General features: G+C 50.9%; 1 protein-coding gene across 1 annotated transcript; it reads left to right on the forward strand.

The window, feature by feature from the left end:
- The first annotated feature begins 9,260 nt into the window (after positions 1-9,260).
- On the forward strand, positions 9,261-26,614 carry NFILZ (NFIL3 like basic leucine zipper). The gene is made up of 3 exons (XM_047717273.1): positions 9,261-9,335; positions 25,087-25,184; positions 25,513-26,614. Exon 3 carries the CDS (start codon positions 25,528-25,530, stop codon positions 26,386-26,388), a length of 861 nt encoding a protein of 286 aa, XP_047573229.1. The 5' UTR covers positions 9,261-9,335; positions 25,087-25,184; positions 25,513-25,527; the 3' UTR covers positions 26,389-26,614.
- The last annotated feature ends 1,262 nt before the right edge of the window (positions 26,615-27,876 follow it).

Here is a 27,876-nt window from a genome sequence, read left to right on the forward strand (position 1 = left end):
ATGGAAGCGAGTGGCTCAGGGCCTGCCATGGATAGCCAGTGACCACCGTGGACAAGTAAATGTTTGCCTGGGAGCACTGTCATTCCCTTGTCCCCCCCCCCCCTTTTCTCCACCTGTTACTTGGAGGTCTGGAGGCTGGATGGAGGTCCCCTGCCTCCCACAGTCCCTGCTGCTTGGTTCTGGTGTGTGGAACCCACAGCTGTGCTTGAGAAACTGAGGCCCAGAAGGGAGGCACCATAGGAGGGGGTCCAGGTGGTTGCAGGGTTGAGGTCCCCTCCCTTATTCCTCTACCCAGAAAGAGTAGGACATGCCTGTGCTGCCCCTGATCGATGGGGGAAAGCTCATCGGTCAGGACCAGGTGGGCACATAGTGGATTCCAGAGGGGTCACGCTGCCCACTGTCTCATCTCTCCAGCGCTGGGTGAGGGGTGTGCTGTGATGGGAGGGGAGGAGCCCCTGTCCAGACTCCCTTGCTCCCAGAAGGTAAAGGTCTGCCTGATGATGGTGCTTTGGCCAGTTCATGTGAGTAACCAGGGGTTGGGTGAGGGACACCCTGTTCCCCACACCAGTCACTGTCCCTTTTGCCTCCCCCAGGACTGCTCCTCTCAGACTCCTGGCTCTTCTCAGACTCTACAGTGGTCCCCATGGGTCACTCATGCTCATGAGATGGGCATCTCAGAGGTGGGGGCTCGGGATGGAACTGGGTGGCTGGGAGATGGAGCCTGACCCCACAGGCACTGGGATGGAGGCAAGGGGTCCTCTGTGGAGCTGAAGAAGGCCCCCTCCCAGGGCCATCCCTTAGAGTCCTCCAAAGACTGTGGATGTCATGGCGGCCACAGGGGGTCCCCTCTGCTGGGGCTTTGTTGACCCCTGACATTTTGCTTCAGAGATGGATGGACAGCCTCAACTCAGATGAAAGATCCACTCCCCAACCAGGTGAGCTGGTGGAGGTGGGGCGTGGTGGGGCCCATGCCAGGACTGGAGTGGGGTCCTTGGGCACTGGGTCTGCATGGAGAGGAAGAGGGGGCTTGGCCTGGCCTGTGGTGGTTGATTTGATTTGCTTCTGTGTGTATGCCCTGCCTGTAGGTAGACACACAGGTGTGTAGGCATCCAGGTGCAGGCCTGCTTGTGGACATACACGTTTGGGTAAACGCTGATGCATAGACAGGACACCTGGTGTAGACGTGTGCCAGTCACTTTGCAAGCCCAGCACTGTGTGAGCTCATTGACTGGAAGGATCCCCACGGGACACGAGAAACTTGCTGGAGGTCCTACCTGGCCGGGCATGGGTGAAGGTGGGGTCTGACCCCAGGCAACTGGGTCTGTTCAAGACATTGGATAAACAGAGGGGAGCCGTCCCTGCCCTCCAAGGATTGGCATTATAATGGCAGAGACAAACACTACCCAAATCAGTAAGTAATAAGGTGGGAGATAGTGATCAGGGCCCTGAATTGACACAGAGCAAGATAAGAAGTAGAGAGAATGAATCAGAGGAGGGATGTGGTTATGTAGCTTGGGGGCCAGAGGAGGCCCTTTCTGAGGAGTTGATGTTTGAGGAGATATGAAGGAGGTGACGGAGGGAGCCTGCTGATTTCTGGGGGAACAGGGGTCTAGGCATGGGAACAGCCCGTGCAAAGGCCATGGGGCAGTGCTGTGCCTGGAAGCTGGAGGAACAACGAGGAGGCCCATGTAGCTGGAGCAGAGTGAATGAAGGGGAGAGAGGGAGACAGGAAAGGGGTTAGAATTTGGGTTTTCATTGAATACTACATCAATGAAGTACTCTACAGTGGCTAACTGAACAAAATTTTAAAAATCCGAAAAAAAAGTTCCTCAAAAAAAGAAAGGAAGAGAAGAAGGGAGGAAGGAAGGAGGAAAAAGAATTTGGGTTTTTAACTCTGAAAAAGTGGGAGCCCTGGAGGGATGCGGACCTGGCGCTGGCGCTCACGGGCGCCCTCTGGTGGCCGATGCGGGGAGGACAGACTGCGGGGGCAAGGGTGGTCGCGAGGACCAGGATTGGTCCAGGTAGGCCATGATAGGATGGGCCAGTGGGGACTAAGGAGGAGAAAAGTGGGTTGATTCTGCCTCGGAGCTGAGGGGCCCGCTGTGCTCCTGGCATGAGCGAGTGAAGAATGGATGTGTCTTGAACGGAGCGGATGAAAACAGCCGCGTCACACGACCTTTGAGATGTCGCCAGGGATCACCTAGGATGCAAACAGGTGTCAGTGTGGGAATCATGGCATAAGGTGATTTTTTAAAAAAGTTTCAACTTGGTCTTAATAATTCCTCGGTCAGATTTCTCTCATTCTTCCAAACGCTCAAATAGTTCCAAGCTATAAACTGTGTCAAGCTAGTCAGTGCATTTAGTTTTCTTTTTTTCTCCAAACATCGAAAGTAACCTCCACCATCGATTGTTAACAGGGCCATCATCGTGACCATTAAACATTCCTGTAGCAGCTGTAGCAGGGGACACATTGAAGGGGGAAAAGTCTATCGCAAATACTTAGAGGTGTTGGAAAAGATCCTCACCCCGACACAAAATTGTTTCAATATCAGAACGTGGTCCACCCCTTACTGTCATAGTTCAGGAAAGCACCTGAAACTGGTATTCTCTTGCTAAGCACTGGACTACATCACAGTGAATTTTTAAGTTGCATCCTTAGTAATTAATCATAAGATTCCATTTTGTCAATCAGAGTGAACACTAAAGCAGTACCCAGAAATCTTATCATCCGTTTCTCCAAAAGGGACTCGGGCACTGCTTCCCAATATCTTAGCTGGGATTTCTTCACACTAGGCAAGTAGGTGATTCTGGGAGTAAGAAATTGTTATTATTATTATTTGAAGTTTAATTCATGTCTTTGACAGAGAGAGACACAGTGAGAGAGGGAACACAAGCAGGGGGAGTGGGAGAGGGAGAAGCAGGCTTCCCGCTGAGCAGGGAGCCAGACTGGGGGGGGGGCTCGATCCCAGGACTCTGGTGATCATGACCTGAGCCGAAGACTCAGCTGCTTAACAACTGAGCCACCCAGGCGCTTCTATTATTATTATTATTATTAATTTTTATTAACATACAATGTATTATTAGTCCCACGGGTACAGGTCTGTGAATTGCCAGGTTTACACTTCACAGCACTCACCATAGCATATACCTTCCCCAATGTCCATAACCCAACTGCCTTCTCCCTACCCCCCTCCTCCTGGCAACTCTCAGTTCTATTATTATTATTTTTAAAAGATTTTTATTTCTTTGTTTATTTTGAGAGAGAGGCAGAAAGAGAGAGTGTGTGAGCAAGTGAGTGGGGGGAGGGGCAGAGAGAGAGAGAGAGAGAGAGAACTTTCTGGGCAGACTCTACACTGAGTACAGAACCAAGGCAGGTCTCGATCCCACGACCCTGAGATCATGACCAGATCTGAAATCAGGAGTTGGAAGCTCAACCAACTGAGGTACTCAGGTGCCTCCAATTTATTTTTTTATTAAAAATATTTTTTGGATGGATGGTTCAGTTTATTTAACCCACCAGCAACTCTTATGCATTTACATTTCCCCCCTGAATTTAATCTGTACCCATTCTTTATCCCCCCAGCTTTAAAATCATTGACCTCTAATGTTGTGTAAATTTAAGGTGTACAGTGGGAAGCTTTGAGACATATGTATGTTGCAGAATGATTTCCATGATCACCACCATAACATTTGTGGTGAAAACATTTAGGATTTACTCTCCTAGAAGCCCCAAGTGTCCTGCTTGTTATCCAGGCAATGCCAAGGTCATTCTGGCCTCTCCCAGGCACTGGGTGCTGACACAGGTGCACCTGTGTCCCATCCTAGCCACAACCCCCATCCCTGGAGAGGTGGAGATGGGCTGGTCCATTGGTGTGCACCAGACTGCATTACTGTCCCCCATTCTCCAGCCTTTGTGGCATTTGGACTTCTTGAGTCCAAGAAGGTTTCCTTTATGGCTGGATGCCCTACAAGGCAGGTGAGGGCTGGTTGGGAAGGGTAGGTAAGGGTGTCTGTCCCAAACACTCACATTCATGGGCAGCTGCTGGGTCTACTACACATTGGGCAAAGGGGCTTGCTGAATCCACCCCCGGACCTGGGGCGGGATGTCCAAGGCTGCTCTCCCCAGTGCCTGGTGCCCGATTCGTTCTTATGTCCATGCTCAACTCTGCAGCTCTCTGCTGGGCCAAGACTCACATACCCAAACTACGGGCACTTCCAGAACCTTTGTGTGCCAGCATCTGTGATCTCAGGCCCCCAAGAGCTGGCATCCAATGTGTGGACCCCACGGTACTCGGACAAGTCAGCATTCCGTTGTCCAACGCATGGTGCCAACAGTCAGGGCAGAGGAGAATGTTCTAGCATCTCAGACCCCACTTTCCCGTCAGTCAGTGCCAATACCTCGTTACTTAGGCCAATACTGAAGCACCCCAACACTCAGTGCCTGCAGACTCCCCACCTCTGGCTGGTCAAAACCCAACACATGAGCATCCCAACTGCTGTCAGCACCCCAAATTCTCTCAGGCAACAGGCGATGTGCTCCCCCAAACAGGCTGCTGTGCTGTCCCTAGTCACGTGACGTGCTCCCTTTCGTGTCCCAGGTATTGGCCGCCATTGAGGTCTGGAAGCCAAATACCAAAATGGTTCAACAAAGGGATACCCTGATGGACAGTATGCCCCTCGTCCAGCATCTGCCAACCAGCCACAGTCGGAAAACACCCGGCACACCCCAATACCTAGGGGGGTCTGCCTCCAACACCCCGCATGGTTCACGGAGATCCACAGCCTGTTTCTTTAATCGCCCAGCTCCCCCCGGCCAAGCTCACCGAGCTTCCACCAGACAAGGGACAGGGCAGACCCGCACCCAGCCCTCCATGTGTATGCTTGAGTCCAGCGCTCAGTGGCAGCCACCCCCCGCCGCCGCACTGTGGGTGTTGCCCTGACACTGGTGAGTTCTGTTCCCCAGTCCTCACCAGCCAACACCCCACCATCTGTGTCAACAGCTGTACTTCTGCTACGTTGACAAAGCAACGCCCAGTGCTTTCACACCTAAGAGTCCCTTTGTCACCCAGTACCTCATACCCCCTAAGGGCTGTGTTTGCTGACACCCTGCCTGTGGTTGGGTTCTGGGGGTGTGGACTGTGGCCTGACTTGACTGTCTTGCCCTCCACAGGTAGGGGGATCACTCAGACTTCCTGATGGTAGAGGGGTACTATTTGGCCAGTGAGATCAAGATGCCCAAGGGGCTTGGACAGGAGGCCAAGAATAAGAGTGTCTGAGCTTCTGCGTGCCTGGGGCTGGAGACCTTTATGCCCCAGCTTTAACTTCTCTGCCTCCCCTTGAAACCCAGGGCCTTCAGGTTGGCTGGGGTCAACTCTTCCTCTCTCCCAAGCATGGCAGTGGTAAGGGGGATGGTCTCTCTATCAGTCAGGGCTCTCCAGGGAGGCAGAACCAATAGCATATGTGTGTGTGTGTGTGTGTGTACATATATACATATATGTACGTATATATATATATATAACAAGATTTATTTTGAGCAATTGGCTGAAGCAATTGTGGGGACTGGCAAGTCTGAAATTGGCAGGGCAGGCTGGAAACTCCCGCAGGAGTTCATGCTGTAGTCTCGAGGCAGAGTTCCTCCTTCTCAGGGAAACCAGTTTTGGTTCCTAAGGCCTTCAACTGATTGGATGAGGCCCACTCACATAGTGAAAGGCATCTGCTTCACTTAAAGGCAAGGAACTGAAGATAGGAACCACATTTACAAAATGCCTTCGCAGCAGCTCTTAGATTAGGGTTTGAACGGCCCAGTACTTTAGCCTAGCCAAGTGGGCACGAAACTAACCTTCGCATCCCCGCCTTCTGTCCTCTCTGCCTGAGGGAGGAGGGATGTGGGTGGAGGAAGACCGGGAGAGGATGGGTCCTCTTAGACTCACACAGACTGTGTAGACTGGTCCCGTCCTGGTGTTTTCTCGTCCCTCTGGGGCTGAGGGCGTGTTCCTTATCCTGACAAACCCCCTTCCTCTGGCTACTGAAGGAAGATCCTACAACCCCCAGGCAAAAGTTCTCAATGCCAAAATAAACTCAGCTTTTGTCTTGCGTGAGCTGCCTCATTGGTCCCCCGGGGCAGGAAGGATGAGGTCGGAAAATGGGAAAGGGGGTGGGTCATTGGGGGGTATCGAGAATAAATGCCCCAAAGTAGGCCCCCTCCCTGGGAGGGTGAGGCTGGTTCCCCCACTTCTCTGCTCTGGAATCAACCTGATGTGAAGTGTGGGGGCAGGAGGAGAGTGGGGAAACTGAGTCAAGTTGGGACACTCTCCAGGACTCCAGCACAGAACCCATCAGGGCAGGTGAAGTAGAGCTCGGACCCTGAATTTCTTTTCTGACCGTGCATCCTCCTCCGCCCGCCCCCCATCCTCCACTGTGATTGGCTCCAACCCCAGCTCCGGCCACTACCTCATCTTTCTGGCCACAGCGATTGGCTCAAGAGTGGGCATGTAACCCCCTCAGAGCCAATGAGAGGCTAGGAGACTTGCTGGGGATTCTGGGGCCTCAGGTCCCTCCCCCTCCTGCCTTTCTTCCCTTCTTTGGGTCAGACCGAAGAGACCCTCAATCTGGCCCTAGACAGTGTGGTTTGAGGATGAGAGAAATGGCAGTGACCATGTTGTGGACCTCAGGGCTGGGAATGGGACTTTAACTGCTGTGTGAAATCAAGACATAAAGCACAGGCAGCCTGGGATAGCAGAGGGAAGACACCAGACCCTTGAGGATAGCATGTGAGCACCTGGATCAAACCTCACCTGCAGCCATCAGACTTTCATCTTTACTGTGAAGATGAAGATGAAGATGAAGATAATGCTAGGTGGCCCTTATTACATCCATCCTTATTCTAACCTCTTGATACGTGCTAACCTATTTAATTCTCCCAGCAACCCTCTGAGTTAAGCCCTGTTATTATCCTCATTGCACAGATGAGGAAACCAAAGCAGAGAAAGGGGAACACAATTCTCCCAAGGCCACATAGCTGGGGTGGCAGAGCCAGGATGTCTGGACCCCTCATCCTGTGTGAGATCCAGCCTTTCGCTCCTGTCACTTATACCCAAAGGGGCTCTGAATGATTCTGGGTGATGCTAGAGGGTTCACCGCTGGAGAATGGAAATCAGAGTCATTCCTTTCTTGGGCAGAGCCTTAGTGGGTCCCCGAGGCTCTACGTGAGGCAGCCCCTGCTGCTTTCTTGTCCTTATTTCAGCCCCTGCTGTCCCCACTTCACTCAGCTCCAGGCCCATAGGCTTCCTCTCTGTTCTTCCAAATCACTGAATTTACTCCAACTTTGCCCCCCCCCCCCCCCGCCCCCCTCCGCTGTTCCTTCTGCCTGAAATCCCCGTCTCCTCTTCTACCTGGATAACTGGGCCATGTCCCATGTCCTCGGGGCAGTGGTCCCTGACCACCCTCCTCCTGACTTCAGTCTAGGACAATAAAGCCCAAACTTCAAGAACACATGCCCTGCAGGCTCATATCTTGGTCCAACCCTTCCAAAGTTGTGTGACCTTGAGCCATTATCTTGATCCCCCTGTGTCTCATTTTCCCCCTCTGTAAGTTGGGGTCATGATAGTACCTGCCTCACAGGTTTGGGTGAAGAATAAAGGTTATTATTTGTAAAGTGATTAGAACAGTGCAGAACACTTAGTAATCACGCAGGCAGCACATAATAATAATAATAATAATAATAATAATAATAATAATAATAATAATTTTGTCTTATTCTGTGACCACTTGGAGATTTTATTTGTGTTTATTAAAACAGCAAAGGATTGCAAACCATGAGACACAATATTTTTCATTGGCAAGTAAGTGTAAATATTATTTCGTACATGAACTATAGTGCTGAGTTTGAGTGATGTCTTAAAAAGGGAAATTTAGTTTTTTAATTTGTTTAATTTATCAGCTTTATTGAGGTGTAATTGACAAAATTCTAAGGTAAAGTGTAGAAAACTTATTTTTTTAAAAAAATTGTTCTTTGTTTTAACGCTAATGAATGAATCAAGAAAGTAAAATGGCACATCAGGGGCACGACTTAGTGGCTTTCCCAACTGCTGTTTGCTGTTTTGTTAAAATTCACTTAGTTACTGGCCACTTTTTATGTAAAGTATTTTTCTACTGGACACTAAATTTTCACCATCTGTATTTATTTTGTGGCTATTATAATTTTTTCATTTCATGATTCTTGCTGAAGGTGAGTTTATTTTATGGGAAGGGGGAGTTAAAAGATGACCCCATCTGGGTGTCAGATACCCCGGGAATGGGCCCGGGCTTGCGGTACGTCCGCAGAATGAACCCACGAAGGAGGGTGCAGTTCCACACCGTGCCCACCAGGTGCCACTGTTCCCAAATCAAGGCCAGCTCAATCCCATCTCCGCGTCAATCTTCCTCAAATCCCGCGGGGGAAGGGGTGGGATGCCGGTGGGGGCGGGGGGCACAGCACATGGGGAGTTCCTCAGGCTCCTCCTCACCTCCAGCCCCCCATCCTGCCCCTGCAGGCCGTTCACGTCCAGGGACCAAGTGCGAGGGCTCTCCTCCAAGCAGCTCCGACCATCTCTCCCAGGCTCCGCCCGAGCACATCCTTGTGGGCCTGACCTCCAAGCCTTTGCATGTGCTGTTCCCTCTGCCTGGAATACCTTCCATCCTCATTTCCTGATGTCCACTCAGAAATCTCATATTGCAGTTAAGGACTGGGCCTCAATTTCCCCTGTGGACACATTCCAAAATGCTCTGGGCTTGTTTCCTCTGCTGGGTAGACTGGGAAGAGAGGGTATGTCCAGGGCAAGGAATTAGAAAACCTGAAAGGCAACGAGGAGCTACAGAAGGCGTCTGAGCAGGAGAGCATCCTCGCGGGGAAGGGGAGAAAGGGACATTTCCTTTTGCTCCTCTGATCTTTCTGGAAGGGCTTTAGTGGGATGGAATGAGATGTTCCAGCTTTGGCCATCCAGACCCCCCACCCCTGTGCCTTTCTGGGCCCCCAGTGGTGAGGCCAGCAGGTCCACCTCCCCTTAAGACCTCCTGCTGGGGCTGTTTGCACCCCAGTGACCCCCCTGAGTTGGAGCCAGCCCACAGCACCTGCTCCCCAGGCAGACCTCAGGTGTGTGTGTGTGTGGGGGGACAGCTCTGCAGGGAAAGCCACGAGCTACAGACTGGGGGCCGGGGTGTTGCTTCTACGGAAGCGCTGGTGACTCCCTCCACCGCGGAGGCGTCTGGAGGCTCCGCGACGCTGACGTGTGGCGGCTCGTGGCTCACGCAGGACTTACTGGGGAAACAGCGATCTGGGAAGTGAGCCCCGTGTGCAGGTAGAGGCCCGCCTGGGCTGCCCGACAGCCAGGGCTCCAGGGGACCCTCGGGGACCCTCACCCAGACCTCCACCCCCTCCCCCGCCCGTCCCCTGTCCTTGTAGCTCTCATGCTGTCTCAGACTTTTCTGCTCCCTCCAGCTTTCCTGCCCCAGCTCTCTCTCTCTGTGTCTCTCCCTGTGTCTCAGGGTCTCTGGCTCTCTTTGGGATTCTCTCTGTGTGTCTCCCTACCTGTGTGTCTCTTTGTCTCTGTCTGTCACATCTCTGTGGCCTCATCCAAGCTCCACTCCGGGTTGGGCGAGGAAGAACAGACCTCTGTCTGACTCGGAAGGGCCTGTCCTCTCCCCTCTTGGGCTCTGTCTCCTCGGACCCCCCTGCCCTGAGGGAGACCCAGCGTGGCCCTGGGGATGGGACAGGAAGGGCTGGGTAGTGGGGTGGCGGCCAGGGTCAGTCTTCACATAGCGGTGGGTGGGAGCATCTGGCTTCGGCCCCCAATGCCTGCATCTATTTTGGGGGCCCTCCAGCAACTGCCTTCTCTCTGCGGCCCACTGCCTGCAAAGCCCACCTTTCCTGTGCACCCAGCTCTGCTGCCTTCTCTCCTGGCTTCCACCCTCCTCTCTGCTCCTTCTTTGGGTGTTGCGTCCATACCTGGCCCCATCCCCTACATCAGGAGGCTGAGGACAGATGCTGTTGCCTGGTCAGCACTTAGGGGTGAAAAGCTCAGGCTTTCTGGAACCCCAAAATGGCCTTGATAGTGCCAGTCGTTATGGGTGACTACACCCACTGGGGTGTGTGTGTCGTGAGGGGGGCACTGGATGGAAGGCTGAGGTCTCAGAATAGGGTGCATGGGGACCTGGGAGGGTCTGCTGTGGTGTGGTGGTCTAGGGGTCTGTCTGTAGGGGAGGGCTGGGTTTGTCACGGGAGGGGGTCCCACAGTGTTCCGGGATGTGGTGGTTAGATGGGTCCAGCTACTGTGCAGACCTTGCGTGTTTGTCCTCAGGGTCTGTGTGTTGTGGGGCCTGACTATTGTGGGGTGAACTGGAGGTAAAGATTTGGGGGTTGTTGGGGTCCCAGTGTAAGTGCTGTGAGGTCCCAGGGGCCCTGAGGATGGGAGTGAGCATTTGCTGCAGACAGTGGTGGTTACAGACCTCTGGCTGTTGTCTGCTGGGGTCTGTCATGTGTGTGGGGGGCTGCCGTTCATGGGTTAGGGGCAATCTGCTCTCTCTCTCTCTCTCTGCTGGCCTCTCTCTCTCTTTCCCTGTCTGCCCTTCCTGCCTTTTCTGTTTCTGTCTGTATCTCTTTCTCTTCTTCTCTGTCTCTCTTCTCTGTCCCTCCATAATGTACTTTTACTCATGTGTTTATTGAACAATTGCTTTGTGCCCACCATCTGGCGGCAGTGGGTTCCTGGGGGCCTCTGGGCCATGCTCAGATGGGAAGAGCAGGTGAGACACACCAGTGTCTCAGAGACTACCCACTGTCTAGGTCAGGCCTTGCTCCCCAAACTTCAAGTCTGATGTGGAGGGGTTGGGTGGCTGCAAAAACTCTGTCCTGCATAAAGGCTGATGGACATTGACAGAGGGGATCGGCCATGCAGATACTGAAATGGGAGAGCACACCCTGTGCAAAGGCCCTGGGGTAAGACTGGGTCAGGTGTGTTGGAGGAAGAATAAAGAGGCCCTTGTGGCCCAAGTGGAGTGAAGAGTGGGGAGACAGGAAGGCAGGAGGGCAGGGAGGGAATGGAGCAGGTTGTGTAGGACCTTTTGGGTTTTGGAGAGGACTTGGGCTTTTACCCTATGGGAGGCGGGGACCCTGGAGGGCTGGACTGTCTTGGGTTCTACAGGCATGCAAGCCCATGCTTCAGACAGGGCCACTTGCACAGTGTTCTCTTCTTTTTTTTTTCACTTTGGGAAAATATACATAACATAAAATTTGCCGTCCTAACCATGTTTAGGTATACAGCCCAGGGGTATTAAATACATCCATAATGTTGTGCGACTGTCACCAGCATCCGTCTCCAGAACTTTCTCACCTTTCCAAACTGAATCTCTGTCCCCCTTAAATCCTAACTCCCAGCCCCCCCAACCCCCCAGGCCCTGGTGCCCACCATCTACCTTCTGTCCATGTCTCCACATTGGGGACCTCATATCAGCAGGTTTATACAGCATTTGTCTTTTTGTGACTGGCTTATTTCACTGAACAAAAGGTCCTCAAGGCCCATCTGTGTCGTAGCAGGTGTCAGAATGGCCCTCCTTTTTAGGATGAATGTTCCGTTGTGTAGACGGAGCACATTGTGTTGATCTGTTCATGTCCTGATGGATGCTGTGGCTGCTTCCATGTTGTAGCTGCTATGAATCATTCTGCTGTGAACATGGGTGTGCCTGCAGCTCTTTGAATCCCTGCTTTGAGTTCTCTGGGGTGTAGACCCACAAATGGAACTGCTGGATCATATGGTAGTTTCATTTTTAAGTTTTTGAGGAATCCCCATCCTGTTTTCCATAGTGAAGGGCTGTGCCATTTTATATTTCCACCAACAGTGTGTGAAGATTCCAGTTTCACCACATGCTTGCCAGCATTGTTGATTTTCTGGTTTTGTTTTGTTTTGCTTTTATTTTGTTTTTCCTTTTTTTGATAGTAGTGTCCTCATGTGTGTGAGGCTGTATCTCATTGTACTGTTGACGCTTGAACACGGGGACTGGGGGAGCAAACCCCTGCAAGTCAAAAATCCGCACATCACCTTTGACTCTCCAAAACCTACGACCAGCCTGCTGTTGACCAGCAGCCTCCATGAGGACGTGAACAGTCGATGAAAGACTATTTTGTGTGTTTGCATGGATCATGGGCTGTTTTCTGACAGTGAGGTCAGCCAGAGAGAAGACAGTGTTGTTAAGGAAATCACAAGGAAGAGAAAATGCGCTGACTGTCCCGGATGGTGTTTATGAAGGAACCCGCGTGTGAGGGGGCCTGTACAGTCCAAACCCGCACTGTCCGAGGGCCAGTTGTCCTCCCGAGTGATGAGTGACATTGAACCTCTTGTCACGGGCTTATTGGCTGATTAGATATCTTCTTTGGAGAAATGTCTGTTCAAGCTTTTTGCTCAATTTTAATTAAGGTTTTTTTTTTTTTTGGTAGTTATTGCTGAGCTGTAGGTATTTTTTATATATTCTGGATATTAATCCCTTTGAGATCTATGATTTGCTGATATTTTCTTCCATTCTGTTGGTCACCTTTTTGTTTTGTGGTTAGTGTCTTTTGATGGTGCCTTTTTTTTTTTTTTAAATAGCTGAAACAGGGGCAGCTGGATCCAGGTGAAATCTATCATGGGATCTCGTGTCACCGCACCCACTGATTCTGATTACAGGCCCCCCCGGGACCAGGCCTAGCTGGTCTTTATCAATCGGGCTAGGATGTGGGCACTTCTCTTAAAGCAGGGTTTCTCTTCCGCACGCTGGGTAATCCTTTGTCCCGGGCACTGGATGTGTGGGCAGCATCCCTGGGCTTTACCCACTAGATGCCAGTAATCTGCTCCCCTTGCCATGACAACTGAGTGTGTCCCCAAACATTAACAAATATCCGAACCAGTGCCCTAGAGCTGGAGGTGGGGTAGGAGGCTGGTTGCGGGACATTGGGGAGAGACAGTGCAGAACAGGAGTCAGGAGCTAGCCTCAGTTTCCTCACCTGTAGAATGGGAGACTGCGGGTGATATGGGATCCAACACAATCATTCGTTCAAACATTTATTGAGCATCTACTACGTGCCAGGCCCTGGCGTGGAGCTATACTGGGGAGGAGAAACACAGGTCTTGGCCTCATTGGAGAAAGAGAGATGTTAGTCACCGAGTTACATGAGTGAATGTAAAATTTCTTGGTTAATAAATGCTCAGAAGTGGAAACACCTGATGTTCAGTAAGTGCAGAGTAGGGGCACCTGGGGAGTTCTGGAGAGCTTCTCAGAGGAGTTGAAATCAGAGGATGAGAATGAGGAACCCAGGGGAGGGGTCCAAGCAGCAGGTCTGTAGGTACAAAGGCCCTGTGGTGAGTCCCAGTGGTTGGAGCACAGAGGGGACCAGCCCTGTGGGAACTGTGTGGGGTGGGGGGGCTCCATGAGTTGGGTAAAGGAGCATGGTCTTGATCTGCTGAGGGTTTTGGGCGGGAACGTGGCATAATCTATGTGGTGAAAAGATCCTTCTGGTAGATAGTGTCTGTAAAGTGCTTGGCACAGGCAGAGCTGGGAACCCAGAAGAGGTTTGGGTGAGGCCACTGGATGTTTCAGGTCCCAAAGAAGTCACGGGGTCCAGGCTCTGTCTCGCTCTGGGAACCGTGGGATATTCCAGGAGTGGGGTGGGGGCAGGGAAAGTGGGATGTTTCTTTAAGTGCATTTCCGGGGGACGGAGGAAGGACAGCCAGGGCAGGGCTCCCACTGCCGGAAGCTCTTTCTCTCAGTGCCCTGGGCCTATTTCACGGAAAGAAGCCCGAGGCCCTGGGGCTCCCTGGGCGCTGAATCTGGAGCCGGGAGCTGTGTCCTGCTGTCCAGGTGCCTTGAAGACCTGGCTGTATCTCAGGTCTTCAGAGGATGGGCTCTGGGCCCGGCTGCCCGGGTTCTAAGCCCACCTGTGACCAGCTGGGTGGTCAGCTGTGGGACCTCCCTGAGCCTCTGTGGCAAAAGGGGGCGAACCTGCCTTCCAGGGAAGTTGTGAGAATTGACATTGTTCACATTCATTTCTTCATTCGTTCACTCAACAAATAGTTATTAAGCACCTACTGTGTGTCAGGTGCTGCTCTAGGCACGGGGGACACGGAGAGGGGCTGTCCCTGCCCTCAGGGGCTAGCGTTCTAGTGGCAGAGACAGCATCAAGCAAACGGATCAGTCTCTAAAAAGTAAGGGGGTGGTAAGTGCCCTAAATGAACACTAAGCAGGATAAGGAGAGACAATGGAGGTCTGTGTGTCGGTGGTGATTCAGCCTCCAGGTCAGGACAGACCTTGCCAAGGAGGAGAGACCTGGAGATGGTGAGGGAGGGCCCAATCATATGTGAGTATCAGGAGGAACAGCATTCCAGGGGGTGGGAACAGCCTGTGCAAAAGCCGGGAAGCTGGACTGTATCTGGAGTGTTGGGAGTGCAGAGAGGAGACGCTTTGGGGACTCAGGTCCCTGGAAGAGAGACCCAGGGCCTGAGTGGGAATAAGGGCTGGCTGGGTCCTGGACTTGGCTGGATAGGGGACACCTCTGAACTGTTTTCCTTGGCGTGGGTGGTGATTGGTGCCAGATGCCCTTACTCCTACCTGGTGACAGTACCCCCAGGCTGGTTAGGGGGCCTCGAATGTCCCCCAGGCAGTTGGGCCCCAGTCTGCCGGGGCCCCCAAGGATCTGAGGCTCTTCTCATTTGGGGGTTGTCCTGGTTTGGGCTGGGTAGAGGGGGAGGTGGAGCCTGAGGGGTGTTTGTGGCCGGGAGCTGAGGACTTAAGGTTCCCGGAGATGAATTTTGTTCCTGGTCAGTTTCAGGAGGTCAATTTCCATTAGCTCAGGGAATTCAAGAACAAAACACCTGCGATGTTTCGGGACTAAGCATGTACCTGGGCTCCTTACCCACCCAGGCACCAATCTTGTACCCATTTGACAGTGAAAAGACTGAAGCTGGGAGAGCATCTGGCCCCTGTCTAAGGTCATGCAGTGTGTCATTATCACAGCTGGGATGGTGGACAACCTGTCGCCTGCCCCACCCCCTTCCTGCCTATCAGTCTGAACCGGGATCTGGGACTCTAGCTGGGCTTGTGGGTTGGGCACAGAGGTACCAATGGCTTCCTCTCCATGGGCCCCGGGAGGGGGCAGAGGGGAGGGGTAGGGCCTGCCGCAGTCCCAGAGTGCCTTGCATTTTCCTCTTGAAATCTGAGTTCCCACAGAGGGTTCTCGGTTTTAGAGGTCGGTTTCACTGGGGCTTTTATGAGGCAGGGGTTTTCTCAGAGTGAGAGGGCCCGAAGCCTCCATCAGGCTCCCCCAGCCCCGTGAGAGTGTAGCCTCTTGGGACTCTGTGGCCTTTCTGAGGAATGGGCTGGGCTGTACCAGCTCCGTGGGAACAGCCTCTGTGGGTCCACAGACCTCACTGGGCAGTCTTCTGAGTCAGAGGAAAGCCACATAGAACAACTTGGGGAGGACAGCATCTTCTTCATCCCTGGCCCCCTGAATCTGGACAGAGAGGAGTGGAGAAGTCAGAGCAAGAGAAGTGGTTTCCAACCACCTTCTTGCACACCTCCTGTGATGGGCAGCTCATTACTTCATGAGGTGGTTTCTGCTGGGTTAGTGAGCTGGAATTCCTAGGAAATCCATTAGTATTAGTATTAGTATTTTGAGAGAGAGAGAGAATAAAAGAGCTCACAAGTAGGGGGGATGGGGCAGAGAGAGAGAGAGAGAGAGAGAGAGAATCCTAAGCAGGTTCCATGCTCAGCATGGAGACTGATGTGGAGCTAATCTCATGGCCCTGAGATCATGACTTGAGTTGGACACCCAACCAACTAAGCCACCCAGGCACCTCTAGAAAATTTCAGACCCTTACTCCAACCTGCCTCTCTGTCCCCTAATCTGTGGTCCTGGCTCAACCTTCTGGGACCACACAGAGCACATCCTCTTCTTCAAATATTTCATTCCTATTGTTTCGAGTACCTATTTTGGAGATCTGTGGACGGGGGGACACAGACCCAGAGTGATCACTGAATTGATGGAGGAAACCCACAGGATGCTGGAAGCCCAGAAGAGGCTCCTGGCCTAGCTGAGAGGGGTCAGTTTGGTGGGCTTGCTGTAGGAGGTAACATCTACACCCAATCCTGAAGAATGAGTAAGATTTGGTTGGGGAAGGTGAGAGAAGTGGAAGAATCTTCAAGACAGAAGGGACAGCATGTGGAGGTGAGAGAACATCTCTTCAGGAAACAAAAGAGGCTGGAATGGTGTGTTTGAGGAAGGACACAGGGGCTCCTGAGGCCAGATTAACGAGATGGCTGGAACAATGATCCAGGTGGGAGAGAAGTGTGTTATCATCCTTCCTCAAACAGGGTGTGAGTCTAACTTTGTTTCATTTTGCTTAATTGCTTTTCCAGGAAGCAGTTTACACCTTCACCCTCTAGGTACACAAGTGCCCATCTCACTGCATCCTTGCTAGCATTAGGTTTTATTATTTTTAAATCTTTGCCTATTTCAGCCAGAAAAAAACTGGTATCTCATTGTGTAGATGAAAACAAATGAGTATTTCTCTTGTCAGGGAAGGGGGTGAACACTTTTTCCAGATGTGTGTTGACCACACAAATGTCATCTCTTGCCTGTGAGTATTGAGAAGCCTTACACCCACTGGAGAGTTTGTGGTCATTTTTAGTTCCCCTCATAGCACAGAGCAAAGGGAAAGCTTGTGGGCTGCCCTCTGACCATGTAGGTGGGGGATTTGTAAGTCAGCCTACCCTCTCTCCTTTGATTCATCTTTTTTTCTCACCTTTTTTTTTTTGTCCTTTCAAAGTTTTAAGTTTCTCTCCTCTGTTTGTGGCTCAAGTGACTGGAGCTTTGTCCTCATGTGGGGTTTCTATGGGCTAAAAAAAGTGTTGCTGAGCTCCAGGGAGATGTTCCTTGTGAGATCCCCTGGATATGCCAGGTGTCTTGTATGTACAACTTTCTATTTAATTCTCAGAACATCTGCATGTGACATGGGCCCTTGAGCCCATTTTATAGTCAAGGAACCTGAGGCTCAGAGATGTTAAGCCATCTGTCTAGCATCCCATGGCCAGTATTGGCTATTTCTCTCAGTTTTACTCAGTCAACTCTTTTCCTTAACATTCAGATTCTGTTTAATTCAGTTCTAATTTTGGAGGAGAACACTGGCCATTTCTCCATACTCATTGTCCCACCTGACTAGTCAGGGGAGGAAAGCGCTGTTCTTTGTTAGGGAGGAACTATGGAGTCCAGCTCAGCAGTAACATTAAAATACAGGGGAAAAAGGAAAAAAAAAAAAAAAACAAGGTGGGGAGAGGGAGGAATCACAGGACACATTTGAAGAGGGTTTTCACAAATGGCCCAAAGGGTCAGCTCCTGAGTTTGACTTTAGTTCTGGTCTTCTAAAATCTGGGCTCCTTGTTCTGGGTCCATCACTGCCAATAAAATTCCCATTACCAGTTCTTGGTCTTGGTTTTCCCTTCTGGTAGACAACTCATTTCTTATGTTTTCTAACAACTATATTTTTCATATCTGAGCTCTGACTGGTTCTTTAAAAAAATCTATTTTTGTTTCATAACCCCTGCTCTTGTTTTATGGCTATTATTCCATCATTCTTTTTAAAATAATTTGTTTATTTAATTGACAGAGAGATCACAAGTAGGCAGAGAGGCAGGCAGAGAGAGAGGAGGAAGCAGGCTCCCCACTGAGCAGGGAGCCTAATGCGGGGCTCGATCCTAGGACCCTGAGATCATGACCTGAGCCAAAGGCAGAGGCTCAACCCACTGAGCTACTCAGGTGTCCCCCATCCTTTATCTTTTTGAGTCCCTCAATCTATTCATTGCAAAACTCCTTTCAGATTGTGCCAATGATCTCTATTTCCTCTGATGTAAATTCTCCCAGTTGGAGACTTTGTGGGAACTTCATGAATTCCTCATCTCTTCGGGTTATTTCTCATTGGTCAGAGTCTCTTAAGAATGTGTGCTTTTGATCTCAAATATTAGGGGCCCTGTACCTACATGGGTGGGCATACCCTTGTCATAGGGCACTTCCTTTTTCCCTCATTCAAGTTAGTATTTTCCTATCATTTCTAAGTGCTTGAGGAGGAGTGGGAAGGTCTCAGTGTGTACTTGGTCCGCCATGTTGAAAGGAAGTCCACTTTTGTTATCTGTAAACTGATCAGTGTGTTGAGTGGTCTCCGAAGGTTTTCACAGGTATTTTCAACATAAATAATGATGGGAGCACCTCAACAGAAGCCCTAGTGGAAGAGGGCTCTAATACAAAACCACCACCATCACCATCAAATAAAAAGTAGCCATGTGGCTCGTTTACTATTATTATGTACCGGCTTTTAACACCCAGGATCTCACTTATTCTTTACACAACCAATGAAGTAGGTACTACTATTATCTTCATTTTAGAGGAGGCACTGGGAGCTCACAGAGGTGAATTGATGTGCCCAAGCACACTTAGCTAGAAAGGAGGATTTGAACCCAGTTCAAGCAAGCTTAAGGTCTTAACTCGGTCCATCCATCGCAACATCCCAGCAGCCTGGGTGCTCAGTCCCGTCCCATTGTTTGCTGCGTGGTTCTCTGGATCCTTTTTTCCTCTGTGGACACTGGTCAGAGGTACTAAGTGAACTCAAAACTGTGTCTTTGGTGGAAGGAGTGGGGAAAGCGGGGAAGGTTTAACCTGGTGTGTTAGAAAGTTGTGATCTCCAGAGCCCACTGTACCTGCATTCTTGGCCATGCTGACTCAGGTCAGTCACTTGACTTCTCAGAGTCTCTGTCTTTTCATCTGTCAAATGAGGGTGATGACCAAACTTTGTTCTCTGAGTGCTGATAAGTGCAAAGTGGGACACTGTTTGTGTCTGGCATATAGTAGGTACTGAATAGACAGCTGCTTTCCTTTGAGGAAAGCAGACTGGAGTAGGGGCTGGGGGGATGTGAGCATCAACCCATCAACTTCTCAGAGCATTTAGGGGCCAAAGGGAGGAGTTTTTCACGAGCGGAGGGGATGAATTCTAAGAAGGAAAGGTCTGCTGAAGGTGGGTATTAGCTCCATTCCAGGAAAACCTTGTTTGTGAGAGTTCATGCAGCCCGGCAGTGCCTTGACTTGCAGTGAATGAGCTCCCCGTCACTCCAGAAAACCAAGTAGAGCTTTGATGGCCAACGGTCAGGGAGGCTGTGGAGGCTGATGGGGCTGGGGTGGAACTAGCCAGGGCCGTCTCTGGGGGAGACCATTTTCCTGTTTCCTTATTTGCCGCTGCTGTGGGCTTCTGCATAGGAGTGCCCCTGACTTACTGCTTTCCATTAAGTGCTTCCTCAGCGACCACAGGAAGGCCCAGCCCAGCCCTCGCTGCCTCTTCTCTAAATAAATTCAGGCAACTGAGCTATCTACTGCCCCATCTCCATTTGGGTTCCTGTGGAGGTGGGGGGTCGTGGTTAGGGGGTGCTCAGGCCAAGCCACAGGGAGGGGGGACTCAGGAAGGGAGCTGCACAGTGAGACTAGCCCTCGTCTACTTCATTGGCTTGGAGCAAGAGCCCCCCCTCCCCTCCTCTACCTGACCGCCAGCCCTTGCTGCCTTCTTTGGCCATCAGCTGGTTTTGACTTAGTCTTAGAGGACCCCTGTGCTTCATCCCCTCCCTTTCTAGCTCATTTCGCCCCTTCTCTTCTACCCTCTCTCCCTGAGCCAGGATGGTGCCTTTGGATGCTGGCCCCAGGGCCCTGGGATGTGCTCCACAATGCACATCAACTCCTGGGCTCTTGCCAACATCCTTGAAGTTGGAACGGTGGTCAGGACACCGTCTGGGGTCCCCTGGACAGGGCCAGGTGGGCAGCAGGAGGATGCTGTGATGGGTGGAACAAGGCACTCTGAGTGAGAGCCTGTCTAAGGTTTTGTCTTAGTTGGGGCTCAGATGAGCTTTCTGGGCAGTGGAGGGCCCTGGCCCAGCCCTTTAGCGGGTAGAGAGGATTTGATCAGGGTTACTGTACCCCACTCAGGGCCCCTGACCCTCGACCATTACTTCATCTGCTTACTCATTCATTCACTTGCATTTTACTCATTAATTTATTCAGATACTGAATAACTCATACATTCGTCAGTTCATTCCAAAAAACATTCACGCAGCGTCTTCCTCTGTTTACTCCCTGGCCCCAGGGTGGAGAAGAGGGTGAACCAAGGTGCACGTGAGCACTGTTTTCAAGAGTTCAAGATGCTGACACTTTCATAAGCACACCCCAGAGATTTCCAAGCTGAGGATAAGTAGGGTTTTGAAAAGAGTCCTCTGGGCTGTTGGTGGATTTGGAGAGACTAGGGTGGAGGTGAGTGGGGGGACAGGTGGGCTAGGAAATGCTTGGCCAGCAGCCAGGGCTGTGGAGAACATGGAGAGGAAGTATGCACATGTGGATGCTTGGTGGGAGGTGGGATGAATTGGTGAGAATTGGTGGGAGGTGGCATGAATGGGGGCCAGGAGAGGAGAATGCCAGGGGTGTCAATAGTGGCTCTGGGGCTGGAGTCAGTGGTGGCCCTCATCTTTTTGGGAGGAAAGGATGGGAGGGAATGCCGGGCTTATGTGTGAAATTGCTGAGTAATCCCAGGCCAGCTATGTAAGCTCCTGAGCCTTGGTTTTCTTCTCCGTCAGCAGGATGATACATTCCCGCTAGAAGCTGTGGTGGCCTCAGACATCTGGAAGGGGTCAGTGAACTTGGCCTCCTGAACAAGGTTGTGTTAGTTCCTCTGGCTGCCAAGAACAAAGCCCAGGTGTGAATAGTAGCCAGGTGCGAACCCAGGGCTGCTCCCCACCTGGCTCCTGTGGACCGGGGTCCACACACTGCAGATGCTTCTCTAGCCCATGTGACATGGGCCAGTGGGGGGCTGCCCCCCTCTGCAGCAAGCACCAGCAGGTGGGCTGGTGGCCTCAGATGCCTGCTGGGCTTCAGAGGGGGTTTTAGGTCTTGGTGTTGGAGTCCCCCCAGGAACCAGGATTTCTCAGAGAGGCTTCAGGCACTGGCACAGGAGTCCCTCTAGTGACTAGGACTGCTTGGCCACTCAGGTGACTGCAGAGCCCCACAAGGCCTTTTTTTCCAAGCCCAGCCATGATTGCCAGACATAGCAACCCCTCAGAGCTGTAAACAGAATGGACCCACACATTGGATTGGGTTCAAATCCTTGTTCTGCCACTTAATTATTGTATGACTGGGGCAGATAACAGACCCTCTCTGAGCCTATATTTTCCATTATCATCTCACTCACCTTTACCAAGAGACTGTGGGCTTTGTGAAGTCAGGGGGTTGCTTGATTTTCCTCTATTGCTCTAGTAACCATTGTAAGACCTGGCACTCTGTTGTATGAATGAGTGAATAAACATGCATCCCAAGGTATTATGTGAAGTAAATATTTTGTGGGTAAAAAAATTTGAGAACCTTTAAATCAAACAAGGGTAAATAGGTTTTTTTTTTTTTTTTTTTTGCAGGACTTCTCAGAGCCTTTAATTGTTCTTACATAGGGAATAAAATATGCAGTATTTCTCACATGCATTGTATTTTTCTTTGTTCTTTTGGCAGAGAACCCTTGGCACTGGGGTTCCTGACAACATACTTTGGGAAATGTGGACTTAGAATCATGGTCAGAGTTCTGAGGAATTTTGTTTTTTGATGGTTTATGACTCAGTTCTCTTTTATATATGCTCTGAACGACCTTATGCAGCCACAGACACTAAGCCCAGGCATTGTTAGCACAGAGCAAAAGACTAAATTCAAATAATAACACTGGAGAAGAAAAACTGCTTTCCCAATCAAGAAGGCTATTACAGTTTATCTTAAAACTGAGTGCTAAGTTTCTTGGTGGCCAGAGCAAAAAGGGAAGTGTGATAGGTTTCACAATTTTCTTTTCTTTTCTTTTTTTTTTTTAAGATTTTTTTTTTTATTTATTTATTTGACAGAGAGAGAGATCACAAGTAGACGGAGAGGCAGACAGAGAGAGAGAGAGAGGGAAGCAGGCTTCTTGCTGAGCAGAGAGCCCGATGTGGGACTCGATCCCAGGACCCTGAGATCATGACCTGAGCCGAAGGCAGCGGCTTAACCCACTGAGCCACCCAGGGGCCTGGTTTCACAATTTTCAACTGGCAGTTAAAAGGAGAGCCAAACATTTATTTCCTTCCTCCCTCCCTCCCTCCCTCCCTTTCTCTCTCCCTCCCTCCTTTCCTTCCTTCCTTCTTCCCTCTCTCCCTTCCTCTTTCTTTTCCTTTCTTTCTCCCTTTTCCTTCCTTCCTTCCTTCCTCCCCCTCTCCCTCCCTCTTTCTTTTCCTTCTTTCCTCCCTTTCTTCCTTCTTCCCTCCCCTTTTCTTCCTTCCTTCCTTCCTTCCTTCCTTCCTTCCTTCCTTCCTTCCTTCCTCTTTCTTTCTTTCTCTCTTTCTCTCTTTCTTTCAGAGGTAGAGGTAAGTTTAGTGATTCATCAGTTGCTTGTAACACCCATTGCTCATTACATCAAGTGCCCTCCTTAATGCCCATCACCCAGTTACCCCATCCCCCTTCCACCTCCCCTCCAGCAACCATCAGCTTGTTTCCTATGATCAAGAATCTCTTATGGTTTGTCTCCCTCTCTGATTTTGTCTTATTTTAGGAGGGCCAAATATTTTCTATCTGTGAACAAAGTCCTGTTTTCTTTTTTTTAAGATTTTATTTATTTATTTGACAGACAGAGATCACAAGTACGCAGAGAGACAGGCAGAGAGAGAGGGGGAAGCAGGTTCCCTGCTGAGCAGAGAGCCCGATGCAAGGCTCCATCTCAGGAGCCTGAGATCATGACCTGAGCCGAAGGCCCCAAAGTCTTCTTTTTATTCATCTGTCCGTTCATTCATTCATTCAACAGTGTTTATTTACTACTTACTGTCTATAAGCACAATGCTTGGCACCAGAGATACAGTGGTAGACAAAGACATATATAAATGCCCTCATGAAGGTTAGTCATAGGATGCCATGCTCTCAATGTCTACTCTTTCTTGGAGCCTATCATGACTTCTCAGGCAGAATCCCCTGATTGCTCTGGGGTTTCTTTTTCTCTCCACCTGTTTCGTATCAGGATCATGAAAGGTGAGGACATCCTCGATCCAGGGAACTCAGGAGGTTGATAGAGCCTACCCTGTGTTAGAAATTTCAGGAAAACCAATATGAGAAACTGAGCTGAGGCTAAGGAGGTGTTCCCCCATTCTTGGAGTATCCCTGGGACCCGAGGCATCTTTTCTAGCTCCCAATCCCAGGAGCTTGGAGTCTCGTGATTTTGATTCTTTTTTTCCACCACTGCTTTTCACGTTCTGGTTCTTCAAAACTAGGTACATGGCAAGTTCTCATGGACTGATCTTTGGTGGTTGGGTGGATGGATGGACCCATGGATGAATATAGAGATGAATGAATGGACTTGTGACAGGCTGGCTGGCATGGGGTGCAGGAGAGTTATTGGATGGTTGAAGGAATGGATGAGCTGAGGGTGGAGGGAGGGAGACCAATGAATGAATATATGGACGGCAAGACTCTTGGCACTCAGTAAAGTTACATTAGTATATTATTAAAAATTCTTATTGTGGTAAAATACACATAATAACATTTACCATTTTAACCATTTTTAAGTTTACAGTTCAGGGATTTTAAATGCATTTCCATTGTTATGCAACCCTCACTACTACCCATTCCCCATACACTTGTAAGCTGGAAACTCTGTACCCATTGAATCATAACTCCCCATTTTCCTCTCCCCTCAGCCCCTGGCATCCGCCGTTCTACTTTCTGTCTTTATGATTTTGACTACTCCAAGTACCTCTTCTGAGTGTCACCCTACAACATTTGTCTTTTTGTGGCTGGCTTATTTCACTGAGCCCATGTCCTCAAGGTCTATTCACATTGTAGCAGGTGTCAGAATGGCCTTCCTTTTTAAGGCTGAATCATGGTCCATTGTATGGATGGACCCTATTTTGCTTATTTATTCGTCTGTCAACAGACACTTGGGTTGCTTCCATCTCTTGGCTATCCTGGATAATTCTGCTATGAACAGAGGTAGACAAATACTTCCTTGAGACCCTGCTTTCAATTCTCTTGGGTATTCCTGCAATACCCAAGCATAGAATTCCTAGATGATAGGGTAATTCTATTTTTGTTTTTTTTGGGGGAACCACCATACTGTTTTCCACAATGGCTGTGCCGTTTTACATTTCTACCAACAGTGCACGAGAGTTCTGATTTCTTCACTTCCTGGCCAACATCTGCTATTTTCTGTCTTGTTTTGATGGTAATCATCTGAATGGATGTGAGGTGGTATCTCATTGTAGTTTTGATTTGCATTTCCATAATGATAAGTGATGTTGAGCATCATTCTGCTTATGGACCTATTCCAGCTCTGTGATAATTTTAGAATTGAGGTGTGGTGTTTTTTTTTTTTGTTTGTTTGTTTGTTTTTGTTTTTTTTTTTCTGAGTTGTAGGAGTTCTCTCTATGTTCTGGGATACTAATCCCTTACCAGACATATGATTTGCAAATATCTTCTCCCATTCTGTGGGTTATCTTTTTACCTTATGGGCAGTATCTTTTGATCCACAAAATTTAAGATCTTTTTTTATGGAGTCCAGTTTGTCTACTTTTTATTTGCTACCTGTAGGCAAAATATTAGTTTTCAAAATGAATCTACAGTGACTGGACAGTTAGGTGGATGAGCATGTGGACGGTAGATGTGTAGATGATTCTATAATTGGATGGGGGACAGGTGGATGTTTGACTGAGTGGATGGATGGACAAACAAGATGGCAGATTGGTCATTGAGTGGATAAATGTATGGATGACGAGTTGGTTAAATAGATGGGTAGAGGGATGAACAAATGGACAGTTGAGCGAGTGAACAGGTGAACAGATCACCTTCTGAATGCATGGGTAGGTGGACGGATGAATGGGCCAGTGCAAAATTCTGGCCACATGTCGAGGAGATCTTGGGACATAACCTCAGCACAGTTCAGATGAATAGTGGCTTATTTTCTGACCCCAGCTTGGCTCAGTTTAACTCCATGGACACACTTTCTTTCTTTCTAGGTTTAGCCTTCTTTCTATATCCCTTTGAATCTCCAAGAATCTTACCCTGGAACTCAGACTGAATTGAACCCTTGTCTTGTCAGCTGACTTTCTCAGCGGTAAGAACCCTGGGGGAAGGAGCTTGCATATTCCTGAGAATAGGGTGCCCTACTAGCTCTGCATAAAGACTGTGGTGTGCTCCTAAGCCTTTTCCAGCCACGTGGCATCTCTGGCAGCCTCCAGGGCTGCTCCCTCAGGCACCAAATCATCCCACCAGCTTCCCTTTCCACTACCTCCCTCTCAGCCTCCATCCCCGTCTCCACTGGGGTTCCCACTCTACCTGTACCCTCCCCCATCAGTGACAGTGGGGTCTCAGGATAAATTAGGGGGACAGTCATCCAGGTCAGCTTCCTGCCTCCTGTCTGAGACCTCTCTCCTACTCCCTAGGACCCTCAGGCAGCCATGGACGTGGGTCTCTCAGGCCTCCCAGTTGTATCTCAGGGTCGCAGTAAGACCCTGCAGGGCAGGGGCCCCGTTGTGCGGCGGCAGCGTGAGTTCATGCCAGAAGAGAAGAAGGACACGGTTTACTGGGAGAAGCGGAGGAAGAACAACGAAGCAGCCAAGAGGTCCCGGGAGAAGAGGCGTCTCAATGACGCCGCCCTCGAGAGCAGGCTGGCCGCGCTGTTGGAGGAGAATGCTCTGCTCAGGGCTGAGCTGTGGGCACTTAGGCATCGCTTTGGCCTTCTGCCCTCCATTGCTGGCTCCCGGACCCTGCCCCTTCAGGCGCTGCTGTGGGAGCCCCCCTGGACTGGAGATCTGGGCTCGAGGGCTGAGCCACTCCCCTCCCTCCCTGGCTCCCATGGCTGCCTTCTGAGGCCATGCGCTTTGGACACTGGAGTTCCAGGATGCCGGGGCTGCCTGGTGGCTCACAAATGTACTGGTCTGGCCTCTTCCCCCAGGTGCCCCCAGGACCCTGTTCCCCACACCCCCAAGAGAATGGACATGGCCTTGCAGGCTGCCCTCCCAGCTACCTTCTTCAGCTGTCGTCTCCTGGATGAGCATGGGGGGACCAGACCAGAGCTCAGGCCCTTCTGGGGGCTGTGGTCACCCATGGCCTCTGGCTACCAGGCCTCTGGGCCCTCCGATGTGTTGCTCACACCCACTGCTGGTCCGATGCAGCTGCCCCCTGGGATGGCCTATCCTGTCCCAGGGAGCGATCCTGAGGGCCTTCCTCAGCCCTCCCTGCCCCACAAACTGCGCATCAAGTCCCAAGCCTTGGGCAGAGGACCTCCAGGGTGGGGGAGTGGCCGGGTCCCCCTCTGAGGGCTTCCCCTGGGCAGGGCCAGGCCTGCAAGGGGGTGTTGGGACCAACCGTGGGTGTGTCTGGGGAAGATGGCTTGTCCCTGAATCAGCTCCCAGGCTGGGCCAGGGCCTTGGAGGGGGTCCACTTCTCAGTGTCCCTCTGGGAGGAAGGGATGGGCTTTCATCTTGGATCATACCTTGGTTCCCATCCTGCCTGAAATATGTGTTTTGGGTAGTCCCTTTTCCCTCCTGCCCTCCCTCTCTCCCTTTCCTCTACCTTCTCTGCTTCCTTCCTCCCTCCTTGACTTTCAACCATCTGTCCTTCTTGCCTTCATTTATTCATTTACTCACTCATTCACGTGCTCACCTGTCCATTCATTCATTCCCTCACCCATTTACTTTCACAATTTACCTGCCCCTCACCCACCCACTCATGATCTTTGGACCCTCTCTCTGTGCTCAGCCTAGTGACAAGTGTGAAGACACTCTCTTGGCTCGGCAGTTCCTGTTCTGGAGGTAGGAGCCGGAGTTTGGGGATAGACATGGTAAGGGTCCTGCCAAAGGAGGAGGCAATGTCTCAGGGTGTCTGGGGCTCTCCCAGCTAGTTTGGGAGTCAGTCTCCCCCAGGTCAGATGGTTTCCTCTGTGTCCTGGGTCAGAGTCTGGAACCACTGGAACAGGTCAGCCATATCGGGAGTAGGGTGGGGGTAGGAGCCCATTTCTTCTCTCTCCCTGGCTGCCCCCAAGGGCCTCTCAGCCCCGGCACACACACTCGTTTGAGGACAGGAGAAGGGACCACTGTAGGGAAGCTCTCCCAGGGACCCTGGAGACCCAGAGCTCATCAAAGACCCCCCACTCCACAGTTTCTCACTCAGGCACCACTTTTTTAGAAAAAAAGAAAATCAGTGTTTTTATTAGATTCTGGATAAAAACCCCCAACTCTGTGGGGAGAACTGGGTGAGGAGGAGCACTCCTCTGGGCTGACGTAGTCTCTCAACACTGGCTGCCCCTGGCCAGCTGGGTCACTGGGCCTCAGGCACACCCCCTGGCAGCCTCAGGGGCTGGACCATTCTTGGTCACCCTGGGTTTATCTCAGTCACACATATGTACCAGCCAGGAGCACTGCTTCTACTGGGCAGCGCAGGGAACCCACACTTCACTGCTCATCCCCTCTCTACCTGCTCACTCCTTGGTTCCAGTTCCAGACTGGGACTAGGCAAGGTCATCCCCTCCTCCCCCAACACCTTCTGAGTGCTTGGCCTTCCAGTGGGAGCCAAGCACAAGGGCCTGGCTGGGCCTCCCATCTTGCTGGTCCCAGCTGTAACCAGGGGAGTCTTGGCCATCACTGCCCTTGGGCACAGGCTTTTGGTTTTGGCTCAGAGATTCCTGTCTCCCAAGAGTGTCCTGGGGAGGCGGGAAGGAGGGCTTCCTGGAGGAAGAGGTTCTGGTCTGTTTCTCCCCAGCCGGTGCCTCTAGCTGGGAGGGTGGAGACTCAGTGTGCATCGGAGCT

The sequence above is a fragment of the Lutra lutra genome, chromosome 1 (assembly GCF_902655055.1).
Source record: "Lutra lutra chromosome 1, mLutLut1.2, whole genome shotgun sequence".
NCBI classification, from domain to species: domain Eukaryota; kingdom Metazoa; phylum Chordata; class Mammalia; order Carnivora; family Mustelidae; genus Lutra; species Lutra lutra.